The sequence below is a fragment of the Salvelinus sp. IW2-2015 genome, linkage group LG19 (genome assembly GCF_002910315.2).
Source record: "Salvelinus sp. IW2-2015 linkage group LG19, ASM291031v2, whole genome shotgun sequence".
NCBI lineage: Eukaryota > Metazoa > Chordata > Actinopteri > Salmoniformes > Salmonidae > Salvelinus > Salvelinus sp. IW2-2015.
The window spans coordinates 940,078-953,592 of NC_036859.1; the positions used below are offsets into that span (position 1 = coordinate 940,078).

Sequence of the window (13,515 nt, forward strand, 5' to 3'; positions counted from 1 at the left end):
AAATAGCTCATTTGGCCGTACGCTGTCAATAAAACTTGTGAATCATGAATTCACTGGCAACAGAGCAGAAAAGGCCTGCACCGTCACGAGTCACGTGAACCATTTTTGCATCTGTTTCAGTACAGCACTACAGAGGGGGGAGGGCAACCTCCCCTGGACTAGTGTCAATGTATGGAATCACTTGGGAGTTTCTGGAATTTGGGTATTCTCCTTTAACATTCACACTATTAACCATTCTGTATCCCCCTCTCAGACCTGCCAACCTGCACGCATTTTGCGTACCATGCACGCAATTTGAGGTCGAAGTACGAAATACGGAAAAATAGGCTTCTAGTTGGAGGGCTGCATGAGACCTGCAGGTCCGAACAGAGATCATTGCGGTCAAGATTATTTGGAAACAGTGGTCTTTCCGCCTTGTATGTGTTAGACCTACCTCTTGTATTAGAAGCACATMTTTGTCGCAGTATTCACACACTTTGCTGCTTCAAGTGAAGTAGCCTACCTCTCCTTGTTGGGCGTGCGAGATCAAGTGCGCCTAGTATATGTGTGGTGTCAATGAAGTAGAGTAGGCTGTCTATGCATGGACAGAGAATCACGTGGAAGTTATCTTTCCAAAKAAATTAAATATGATTAGACTATAATGGCGCAGCGGTCTAAGGAACTGCATCGCAGTGCTAGAGGCGTCACTAAAGACCCAGGTACAATCCTGGGCTGTATCAYAACCGGCCATGATCGGGAGTCCCATAGGGCRGCGCACAATTGGCCCAGTGTCRCCCGGGTTAGGGAAGGGTTTGAACGGGCGTCTTTACTTGGATCATCGCGCTCTAGCGACTCCTTGTGGCTGGCTGCGCGCCTGCAGGCTGACTTCGGTCATCAGGTGAACAGTATTTCCTCCGACACATTGGTGCGGCTGGCTTCCGAGTAAAGCGGGCAAGTGTTAAGAAGCGCGGTTTGGTGGGTCATGTTTCGGAGGACTCAGGACTCAACCTTCGCCTCCAGAGCCCGTTGGGGAGTTGCAGCGATGAGACAAGATTGAAATTGGGGAGAWAAAGGTGTGGGCGGTTGGCGTATGAAAAGCTGCGTGTGCAGGCAGGAGCAGTTTGAATAAATCAGTCCCGCAGGGATCTCTACTTCTAGTTCAARGCACATTGTGGTTTTTGACTCAACCGTCTGAAGTTGGATCTGAACCAATCAGAAGAATTGGGCGCCGAGGAAAAATCTTTAAATCTGTAGCGCTCCGGCCCACTCCCCCAGTAGTCGCAGTACTATTTTCCTCCCTCAAACTGTATGGCAGCTCTCCACTTCGTCCGTTGATACCACAGATGTTTGAGGAAGAAGGGTAGGGAAAATGAACAACGAACTGTTTGCGAAATACATTTTACAAAATGGTATGTGTTAGTCAAGCGTACAAACACTACTAGATATTTTTTCTCACTCATCTACACACAATAATACCCCATAATGAGAAAATGAAAACGTGTTTTTAGACAATTTAGCAAACGCCTTAAATTAAATACAGATATCTAATTTACGTAAGTATTCACACCCCTGAGTTAATGCATGTTAGAATCACCTTTAGCAGCTATTACAGCTGTGAGTTTCTGGGTAAATTTAAGAGCTTTGCACACCTGGATTTTACAATAGTTGCACCTTCTTAAAAAAATTATTTAAGCCCTGTCAAATTGGTTGTTGAACATTGCTAGACAGCTAAGTCTTGCCATAGATTTTCAAGCCAATTGAAGTCAAAACTGTAACTAGGCCACTCAGGAACATTCAAAGCCGTCTTGGTAAGCAACTCCAGTGAATATTTGGCTTTGTCTTTTTAGCTTATTGTCCTACTGAAAGGTGAATTTGACTCTGTATCTGCTGGAAAGCAGACTGAACTAGGTTTTCCTCTAGGATTTTGGGTGTGCTTAGCTCTATTCCATTTATTTTTATTWAAAAAACAACTCCCTAGTCCTTGCCGATGATGAGCATACCCGTAACATAATGCAGCCACCACGATGCTTGAAAATATGGAGTGGTACTCCGTGATATGTTGGATTTTCCCCAAACATAACGTTTTGTATTCAGGTAAAAATAAATTGTGTGCATGTTTTGGAATATTTTTACTCTCAAATTCCATTCTTTTCACTCTCATTTAAGTTAGTATGGTGGAGTAACTACAATGTTTATCGATCCTCAGTTTTCTCATATCACAGCCATTAAAATCTGTAAATGTTTTAAAGTCACCATTGGCATCATGGTGAAATCCCTGAGTGGTTTTCTTCCTCCCCGGCAACTGAGTTAGGAAGGACATCTGTATCTTTGGTGTGACTGGGTATATTGATACACCATCCAAAGTGCAATTAATAACTTCACCATGCTCATGTGCTTTTTTTTACCCGTCTACCAATAGGTACCCTTTGCGAGGCATTGGAAAACCTCCCTGGTATTTGTGGTTKAATCTGTGTTTGAAATTCACTGCTTGACTAAGGGACCTTGTAGATGGTTGTAGTGTGGGTACAGAGATGAGGTAGTCATTCAGAAATCATGTTAAACACTATTGCATACAGAGTGAGCCCATGCAACTTAAGCACATTTTTATTCCTGAACTTATTTAGACTTTCCTTAACAAAGGGGTTGAATACATTTTGACTCAAGACATTTCAGCTTTACATTTTTAAAATCTAAAAACATAATTCCACTGACATTATGGGGTGTTGTGTGTGTAGGCCAGTGATGACAAATATCAATTGAATCCATTTAAATCTCAGGCTGTAAAACAACAAAATGTGTAAAAAGTCAAGGGGTGTGAATACTTTCAGAAGCTACTGTAGCTACAGCGTTTAGTCAACGAAGCAATAACACTTTCTTGCCCACACATACTTTGATCTCGGTAGTAAGCACGAGCACATTGACCAACAAGGAAACGTGCGGTGTTGCAGTAGTTCAGTGCGTGTTGCTGCGTGGATGGATACAGACATGGCAGAGAAAGCTGTTCCGCGAATACCGTCCTTCACAGAAAGCTATGTTGGACTGTTAAAGATTAGCAGGCGTATGTTATTGATATAGCTGTGTCAACAGTAGGCTGCTAATGATGTGATAATAGTCAGTTCACCAATTAACAAGGCATGTTGAATGAATGGTAGCCAATTACCAAGTACCCTTAAGTCTATAGCCTACCATTCTTACTGAGGCAGTCTTCTGCCAACAACATTAGGGTTTAAAAGGTGCGGTGTGGGTGTCACACTTACCGTTGTGGGGTCCGCGGGGCTGGGGGTGCCGCTGAAGTGGTACTCATAAAAATTATTCAATGTTGGCAGGTCTGCCCTCTAGTGTCTGGGAGGATATGTGACTGCTCCTGCTTTCTTTCTCCCCCCATCTGTCACTCTCTTTGTCATTTTCTCTGTCACTCTCGCTCTCTCAGGTCCTCAGAACAGAGATTCTAGTGAGAGTCTAAACTACAACGGAGAAGAGAAAGAGGTGAGGAAGATGGACTGCGATTGTGTGTGAGTGAGAGAAGTGTGTTTGTTGCCGACGTTGTTGTAAGGGAGAGTGATGGCCACCTGTCTTTTTGTCTCACGTCAGTTTCTGTCTCTCCCTCTTTGTCTGCCTGTCCGTTTGATCTCATGCCTATTTCTGTCCATCCCTCCGTCCTGTAGGCGCGTAGCAGCAGAGACACGGGGAAGTCAGCGTCTAGTCTGGGTCTGGTGGACTTTGACCTGCTGAGGGTGATCGGGCGGGGCAGCTATGCGAAGGTCCTGCTGGTYCGACTCAAGAAGACTGAGAGGATCTACGCCATGAAGGTGGTCAAGAAGGAGCTGGTCAACGACGATGAGGTAAACACACACAGACGGGGTGACACACATGCGCACACACACACACTCTGAAGAAACACACACACTCGGTCTGACACGTTGACAGGCGCTACCTGATCAATGATTGTGTGCCATCTGTGAATCTGTGCCATCCGTCCTCTCTGTCTGAGAGGCTGCTCTGTCCTGACCTATTGTTACCTGTCTGTMAATCGAGATCTGTCAACACCACTCGCTCACTCTTGTCACAGCCACTCTTTCACTCTGTCTGTCTGTTCTCTTCAGATAGCTGCCTGGTTATGTCTGCTTATTTAGCTTTTCTACGTGTTTGATATGATTTAAGTCCACTGGATTTCCAAATGCATCCTGTGTGTGTTATTCCCGGGTGTTGTAGGACATTGACTGGGTCCAGACAGAGAAGCACGTGTTTGAGCAGGCATCCAACCACCCATTCCTAGTTGGGCTACACTCCTGTTTCCAGACTGAGAGCAGACTGTTCTTTGTCATAGAGTATGTAAACGGAGGAGATCTGATGTTCCACATGCAGAGACAGAGGAAGCTACCTGAGGAACACGCCAGGTTTGAACAATGATGTCATAGCTACACTTGGGTTATGTTCACTAGGGTACGCCACAGAACTTTTTGCAATTGAAAATCCTGGTAGTCCCTTCTTGTTTTAGYACATTTTCTTCTGTTTGTGGTCTTTAACACCCGTAAATTCGACTGATGAAGAGCTTGGTGATTAGTTGTGTAGCTCTTAGGCAGTGATGTATCTGTGTGTATGAGTCTGACCGGTTCTTTTCCATCTCTCTCTTTGTCAGGTTTTACTCAGCAGAGATCAGCTTGGCGTTGAACTACCTCCATGAGAGAGGCATCATCTACAGAGACCTCAAACTGGACAACGTGCTGCTGGAGTCTGAGGGACACATCAAACTCACTGACTATGGCATGTGCAAGGTGGGTGTTGGGGGGGGGGGTCTGTCCATGCGCGTGCTTATGCCTGTATGTTTCTGTCTATCTTTTTTKTGTGTTTGTGTGTTGTGGCGGATGAATCAGAATTAGTCGGGTAACATAGATCATTAAGATGTTTCATTTGCATAATATGCTTATGTGAGATACTTGTCATTAGAATGTATCCTTTTGGACTATAGTGTTGGCAGTTGCACTTTTCCCTYAGCTAGGGCTCAGTCACTTGGGGCCCAGAGAGGGGAGAGGTCAGGCTTGTCTTTCACATGTCCCTGGTGCTATGCAGAATATCAGAAAGGGAAGAGGACAGAATGGAACATTGTCTTCATATGTGAATGTGTCTTTACCTATTCTTAAACCATGTGAAGGGATGGCGTGATTAATGGRGAACCAATTACTTGTCTCCACAATGTCTGTGCGCCATTCACTCCCTCCTTTTCCCATTGGGGGGAGGTGTATGGCAGTGTCTGGTAACATTGTATGTCCTCTCTGATGTTGCACTTATGCTGGGATAGTGTATGACCTAGAGGCTCACTCCCCTCAGTGAGCTTGTCCAGGAGTGGGGTCAAGAGGGGGTTTACTTGAGATGGGAGTATCTAGAGTTGATATATGCCATTGGATGAGTTGGTGTTTTTGTACTATGAAGTACCRGGAACGAGATTAGAACCTCGTCTGAGGGACCAAACTCAACGATAATTAATAGCGAATGTTATCTGGCTACGGGATACTCCTTTCTCAAGAAAAAGTATTTCTTTGTGAACTGTTCTTAAGATCTGTGGTTCGTCAGTGTAAGTTGAGAGGGGTGTATCTTGGCTATAAAAGATCTTTGTACTTTTCTGTTGGTACTTTTTCAATGGTTCATTAGAGATGGCGCATCATTGAAAGTCAAAAAGGCTATTGCAAAGCTCTTATTAAAAAAAAGATGTAGTTTAAGTATAACTGACTGGTGTGTGAAGTTTGTAATTCTCCTCATTTGGTAAAGCAGAGAAATGCCACCACAGTGCGCGCGCGCGTGTTAATGCCATGTAAAGCTCTGAGGTGTTTGTGTGTTAATACCTCTATGCTATCAGACGTGTGTGCTGACTGCTGTGCTCCCTGTGCTCTGTAGGAGGGCTTGAGGCCAGGAGACACCACCAGTACATTCTGTGGAACCCCCAACTACATCGCCCCYGAGATACTAAGAGGAGAGGACTATGGTAAGACTGTCTGCTCCAAATAATGCACATTTGCTTCAGAAGCAGAAGACTATATTATTCGCACGTCATTATAGATATCCACGCTCATCCTCGTTTGCACACTACCAGAATGTTCTCTTATGTGTGTTTATATTGAAATGTAAGGCAAAGGCATTTGAATGACTTTCTATCAATTGTGTGGGTTCAGGTTTCAGTGTGGACTGGTGGGCACTGGGGGTGCTGATGTTTGAGATGATGGCTGGACGGTCGCCCTTCGACATCGTAGGGAGCTCCGACAACCCAGACCAGAACACTGAAGACTACCTCTTCCAAGGTAACACACAATACTTCAAACTACTTTGTATTTTKGTATTTTTATTTAACYTTTATTTAACTAGGCAGTCAATTAAGAACAAATTCTTACTTACAATGACGGCCTGGCAAAAAGCCTCCTGCGGGGATGGGGACTGGRATTAAAAATAAATTAAATTAAAATATAGGACAAAAAACACATCACGACAAGAGACAACACAATACTACATAAAGAGATACCTAAGACGACAACATAGCAAGGCAGCAACACATGACAACACAGCATGGTAGCAACACAACATGACCACAACATGGCAGCAGCACAAAAAAAATGGTACAAACATTATTGGGCACAGACAACAGCACAAAGGGCAAGAAGGTAGAGACAACAATACATCACACAAAGCAGCCACAACTGTCAGTAAGAGTGTCCATGATTGAGTCTTTGAATGAAGAGATTGAGATAAAACTGTCCAGTTTGAGTGTTTGTTGCAGATCGTTCCAGTCGTTAGCTGCAGCGAACTGAAAAGACGAGCTGGGGTGAAAGAGGAGCGATTACAATAGAGGAAACMTAGTCTAGATTTAACCTTAGCCTGTAGCTTTGATATGTGCTGAGAGAAGGACAGTGCACCATCTAGCTGTACTCCCAAGTACTTGTGACTACCTCAAGCTCTAAACCCTCAGAGGTAGTAATAACACCGGTGGGGAGAGGGGCATGAGACCGATCAAAGTAACACTCACACGCATCTCTATATAACAGCTGACCGACTGGATGGCTGGGTCCTATTTTCTAGTACCCTACTCTCCAGCGAGCTTGCACTTGTTCACTTCCTGGGAGTGCTCTAGGATAATGTGTGTCTAAATATGACTTTGTTTCCTTGTTAGTTAGGTCCTAACTAAGTAACTGTTTCAATAAATAACAGTCTAATATCCTCTGTCTCCTCTCTGTAGTAATATTGGAAAAACAGATCAGGATTCCTCGGTCGTTGTCAGTCAAAGCTGCCAGCGTTCTCAAGGGCTTCCTCAACAAGGTAACTCCCACACACACACACACACACACACACACACACACACACACACACACACACACACACACACAGTTCAATCCTAACAGGGTCATGTCACGTTGCCCTCTGACCATGATGTAATGAACCTTTATTCTCCTTCTTTCCCTCCCTCTCTCCATCCTCCTTCCCTCTCTCTGCCTGTCTCTTATCAATGCTCTTGAGCTCATTCTCTCCCTCTGTNCTCTTGAGCTCATTCTCTCCCTCTGTCCATCCCTCTCTCCTCGTCTGTCTCATATCTATGCTCTTGAACTCCTTGTTTATCTCTCTTTTTCTCCCTCCTCTCTCTCCCCTCTTTCCCTCCTTCCCTGTCTCTCTCTCTCTCTCTCTCTCTTTTCCCAGGAACCTAAGGAGCGGCTAGGCTGTCATCCCCAGACGGGCTTTGCTGACATCATGGGTCATCCCTTCTTCCGAAACGTAGACTGGGACCTTGTGAGTCATTGTCTTCTATCTCTCGCTGCCCTCTCTTCTATCTCTCTCTTTAATGCAACTCTGTCTCCATCTGTCCTACTGTATCTAGTGTTTAGGTGAGATGGAGCATCATGACCAATATATAGAGATCATTGTTTTCAAACAAAGCAGCAGAAGCAGAATTCTCACCAATGAAAATGTACTTAAACGCGAATGACGGACTGTGAGAAATCAACTCTCATATTGTCTTTCCACATAGTTTAAAAGAAAACAGCAAAAAGCTAGTCAACAAGTGAAGGTCAATCACAGCGGGTCACGGTGATTCTCTCCTCCAGACAGTATGTCATAGTTGAGGGTCATCACCTTAGACAAGCCCAGAAAGTATTTTTTTCCCACCAGGCAGACAGAAGGGCCAATTTTGATTTAACCATGGGTGTATCGGTTCTCTAAGGGCAGGTTTTCCAGACCCAGATTAAGTTTATTCCTGGACTATAAAAGTCAGCACTAAGTGGCCAGTGTCACAGTGATTCTGTTGTAATTAGAGGGTCACCACCAGAGAATTAAGAGCATTTGGCTAACCTCAATGTTCAAATTCAGAAACGTGTTATTGTCCTAATGCTGGGCAAATTTCAAAGGAGTTGACTCCAACCTGACACAGACAGACAGGCTGGCCTCCAGACAGGCATCCAGCAGACAGACAGGCTGGCCTCCAGACAGGCATCCAGGCCAGGTCAGGAGCAGCTTGACCTCTTTTCCCAGTAGGGTCTACCCTGTCTGCTGACTGGCTGTCTGAGCTGCTCCCCCTCTGCTCAGTCTCACCTCACATGTAACCTGTAGCCTTGCCCTGCACTCCTCTACCTCCAGGGGGTGGTAGTGTTGGGTTAACACCCTGCAGGCTGCCTGTCTGTTTGGGTTCTGACTTAACAATGGAGTTTCCGCTGATCCACAGGCTGCCTCACAGCTTCAGAGGAGAGAGAGAGATTGGCTTTTGGTGCAATTATTTTTTTCTGTGGTTTAAAATGGTTCTAAACTATTTTCAGGGGAATTTGTACGTTACTTCTTTGTAAATAAGGCTCATTTGGTTGTAACATGGTGCTTGCTCGACTATGTTGACTGTAAGTCGCTTCATATACATTATTTAAACAAGATTATCCAGCTGTGTAGTGCATTCGGAAAGTATTCAGACCCTTAACTTAATCTAAAATGAATGAAATAGGTTTCTTGTTTCTCATTGGTCTACACACAATACCCCACATTGACAAAGCAAAAACGGGTTTTTAGAAATGTTTGCAAAGTATAAAAAATGTAAACTGAAATATMACATTTAAATAAGAATCCAGACCCTTTACTCAGTACTTTGTTGAAGCACATTTGGCAGCGATTACAGCCTATTCTCCTTGGGTATGACGCTACAAGCTTGGCACACCTGTATTTGGGGAATTTCTCCCATTCTCTGCAGATCCTCTCAAGCTCTGTCAGGTTGGATGRGGAGTGTTGCTACACAGCTATTTTCAGGTCTCTCCAGAGATATTAGATCRGGGTTCACGTCCGGGCCACTCAAGAACATTCAGACATTTGTCCCGAAGCGTTGTCTTGGCTGTGTGCTCAGGGTCGTTGTCCTGTTGGAAGGTGAACCTTCGCCCCAGGCTGAGGTCCTGTGCGCTCTAGAGCAGGTTTTCATCAAGGATTTCTCTGTACTTTGCTCCGTTCATCTTTCCCTCTATCCTGACGAGTCTCCCAGTCCCTGCCACTGAAAAACATCCCCTTAGCATGATGCTGCCTCTACCATGCTTCACTGTAGGGATGGTGCCAGGTTTCCTCCAGATGTGACGCTTGTCATTCAGGCCAAATAGTTCAATCTTGGTTTCATCAGAACAGAGAATCTTGTTTCTCATGGTCTGAGTGTCTTTAGGTGTCTTTCGGCAAACTCCAAGCGGGCTGTCATGCGCCTTTTACTATAAAGGCCTGATTGGTAGTGTTGCTGAGATGATTGTCCTTCTGGAAGGTTCTCCCATCTACACAGGAACTCTGGAGCTCTGTCAGAATGACCATCGGGTTCTTGGTCACCTCCCTGACCAAGGCCCTTCTCCCCCAATTGCTCAGTTTGGCCAGGTGGCCAGCTCTAGGAAGAGTCTTGGTGGTTCCAATCTTCTTCTATTTAAAAATGGAGGCCACTGTGTTCTTTCGGAACTTTCAATACTGCAGGCATTTATTTCGTAGCCTTCCCCAGATCTGTGCCTCGACACAATCCTGTCTCGGAGCTCTACGGACAATTCCTTCGACCTCATGGCTTGGTTTTTGCTCTGACATGCACTGTCAAATGTGGGACCTTTATATAGACAGGTGTGTACCTTTTTGCAAATCATGTCCAATCAATTGAATTTACCGTATGTGGACTCCAATCAAGTTGTAGAAACATCAAGGATGATCATTGGAAACAGGATGCACCTGAGCTCAATTTCGAGTCTCATAGCAAATGGTCTAAATACTTTTTTAAATGTATTTATTTTTAATACCTTTGCAAAAATCTCTAAAAACCTGTTTTCGCTTTGTCATTATGGGGTATTGTGTGTAGATTATTTAATCCGTTTAGAATAAGGCTGTAATGTAACAAAATGTGGATAAAGTCAAGGAGTCTGAAYACTTTCCGAATGCACTGTGTGTGGATGTCTCTTTGACCTCAATGCTGTGTGTGTGTGTCCTCTGACCTCGTTGCATTGTCGTTTCAGATGGAGCAGAAGCAGGTGGTTCCCCCATTCAAACCCAACATCTCAGGAGAGTTTGGACTAGACAACTTCGACGCCCAATTCACCAACGAGCCTATCCAGCTCACGCCTGATGATGAGTGAGTATCTGTCTGTCTCTGGATGCGTCCCAAATGTACCTTTATTTAACTAGGCAAGTCAGTTAAGAACAAATGGTACCATATATAGTGAACTGTACTGAACATCAAATGGAAACAAGCATGTAAAGTGTTGGTTTCATGAGCTGAAATAAGATTCGAGACATTTTTAGAGTTTTGTGGCCAAATTTGTTTACTTCACTGTTGGTTAACATTTTTCCTTTGCTAAGATAATCCATCCACCTGACAGGTGTGGCATATCAAGAAGCTGATTAAACAGCATGCTCATTACACAGGTGCACCTTGTGCTGGGGACAATAAAAGGCCACTCTAAAATGTGTGGTTTTGTCACACAACACAATGCCACAGGGAGCTTGCAATTGGCAACCAGAGCTGTTGCCAGAATTGAATGTTCATTTCTCTACCATAAGCCGCCTCAATGCCGTTTTAGAGAATTTGGCAGGACGTCCAACCGGCCTCACAACCACAGACCACGTGGAACCACGCCAGCCCAGGAACTCCACATCCAGCTTCAACACCTGCATGGTCGTCTGAGACCAGCCACCCGGACAGCTGATGAAACTGTGGGTTTGCACAACCGAAGACTTTCTGCACTAACTGTCAGAAACCGTCTCAGGGAAGCTCATCTGCATGTTCTACCAGGGTCTTGACCTGACTGCAGTTTGGCATTGTAGCCGACTTCAGTGGGCAAATATTCACCTTCGATGGYCACTGGCATGCAGGAGAAGTGTGCTCTTCATATATGAATCCCGGTTTCAACTGTCCTGGGCAGATGGCAGACATCGTGTATGTTGTCATGAGGGCGAGCGGTTTGCTGATGTCAACGTTGTGAATGTAGTGCCCCATGGTGGCGGTGGGGTTATGTTATGGGCAGATATAAGTGACAGACAATGAACACAATTGCATTTTAGAGATGGCAATTTGAATGCACAGAGATACTGTGACGAGATCCTGAGGCCCATTATCATGCCATTCATCCGCCGCCATCACCTCATATCACACGGCCCCATGTCGCAAGGATCTGTACACAATTCCTGGAAGCTGAAAATGTCCCAGTTCTTCTGGGACATTCGGAAAGTATTCAGACCCTTGACTTAATCTAAAAGCGACAGACAATGAACACATGGCCTGCATACTCACCATACATGTCACCCATTGACTATGTATGGGATGCTCTGGATCGACCTGTACGACACTGTTCCAGTTCCCGCCGATGTTCAGCAACTTCGCACAGCCAGTAAAGAGGAGTGGGACAACATTCCACAGGCCACAATCAACAGCCTGCACGAGGCAAATGGTGGTCACACCACATACTGACTGGTTTTCTGATCCACACCCCTAACTTTTTTTTTATTTTATTTTTTATAGATATGTGTGTATTCCCAGTCATGTGAAATTCGTAGATTAGGGACTAATGAGTTTGTCAATTGACAGATTTCCTTATGTGAACTTGTAACTCAGTTAAATCTTTGAAATTGTTGCGTTTATATTTTGGTTCAGTGTAATTTTAACCAGGGCCCATACAGTCTGTCGTTCTGTCTGTCCGCCCGTCCGTCATTCTTCATGGATCATTTAAATCAATGCTTTATTGATGGCTGTTCAGTTTACTAGATTAGTTTGTGGTGGTATGAGAAGCGATTTACTTACTGATCAATGTCGTCATATGTCTCTCCTATAACTGTTTGTTTCCTGTCTGTTTTGCAGTGATGCAGTGAAGAAGATCGACCAGTCKGAGTTTGAAGGGTTTGAGTACATCAACCCKCTCCTGATGTCAGCTGAGGAGTGTGTGTGAGGAGTGTGCGATCGATCGGACGCTGCACGCCGCGTCTTCTTGACAACGACGTTGCTAACTAACTCTGCATGGTTACCAGACAACCCAGCGACGGCGTCACCATCGAGCACCCTGCTGTTGGAGAGAGCCATCGGGACTCTCAGACATGAGATGCTAACTTGCCAAACCAATCTCCCATAGTGTGGACGTGTCCCATTTGGCACCCTATACCATACGTAGTGCATTAGAGAATAGGAGGCCATTTTGGACGGAAGCCACTCTGCCATTTATAACCACTAGTCCTTAAAATCTACCTTCTCTCTTTGAATTATTTTTGGATCATGTATCAAATCCTCACTGATTTCCTCGTTGGTCATCAGGGAGCCTGCTCTGAGTAACCAATGAGGCTTGTAGGTGGTTGGGTACCTAGTGACACAAAGGGGCGGGGGGAAAGAGGAACACAGACAGTCCACAGAGAACGAACTAACCCTCCTCTTATTCTCTACTTGGTGGTGTTTGATGGATATTGTATTTGTACATATTAAAAATCATTGAGGATGGATATATGTTTAGACCAGTGGTTCCCAACCAGACCTTTTAGCTTTCAGCCAGATTATCAGGGGGACATGGTTGAAAACAATTTAATGATTGACATCCACTACATGTATTATTAGCTTTGTTGCAGCACTGTGTTTGTAGAGGAACGAAGAACAAGACAACACTAGCCTTTTTCAAAAACAAAACACTATATCTATATATTTTTCTCATTTTATTTAATGAAATAGCTGTTCTCTATGTATGATGGCCATTGTCCTAAAGTGTTACGTTGTCTTCAAGCCTGGTGTCCTGTCAGAACCACATAGGTTGGCCCGCTATTGTTTGTTTACAGTAGTTGTCATGGCAACCCCCGTACAGAGATGGTTACAGGATGTAGTGACTGACTGGAACCTCAGCAGCCAACCAACACTAACGTAGGTACTGACAAAGGGCAAATCTCAAATGGCACCCAATGTCTCAAGTGCATTAGAAATGTATTCTACACTACRAAAAGTGCACTATTAAGGGAACAGGGTGCCATTTTGGATGCGACCAAACTGTGAATGGAACAATTGACTATGTGGAGAGAGGACGGGTAGGGCTGGAGCACTAGTTAAGT

At 44.6% G+C, this 13,515-nt stretch overlaps 1 protein-coding gene across 1 annotated transcript in view; it reads left to right on the top strand.

The window, feature by feature from the left end:
* The window catches only part of prkci (protein kinase C, iota), a 52,649-nt gene extending 39,706 nt beyond the window's left edge, over nt 1–12,943 (top strand). Inside the window, exons 8-17 of the mRNA XM_024009606.2 lie at nt 3,410–3,465; nt 3,645–3,821; nt 4,192–4,376; nt 4,619–4,754; nt 5,872–5,959; nt 6,147–6,272; nt 7,202–7,281; nt 7,657–7,746; nt 10,455–10,570; nt 12,293–12,943. Of these exons, the coding sequence (XP_023865374.1) occupies nt 3,410–3,465; nt 3,645–3,821; nt 4,192–4,376; nt 4,619–4,754; nt 5,872–5,959; nt 6,147–6,272; nt 7,202–7,281; nt 7,657–7,746; nt 10,455–10,570; nt 12,293–12,380 (1,142 nt within the window). The 3' untranslated portion in view covers nt 12,381–12,943. The remainder of the gene's footprint in view (nt 1–3,409; nt 3,466–3,644; nt 3,822–4,191; nt 4,377–4,618; nt 4,755–5,871; nt 5,960–6,146; nt 6,273–7,201; nt 7,282–7,656; nt 7,747–10,454; nt 10,571–12,292) is intronic.
* Nucleotides 12,944–13,515: the final 572 nt, after the last annotated feature.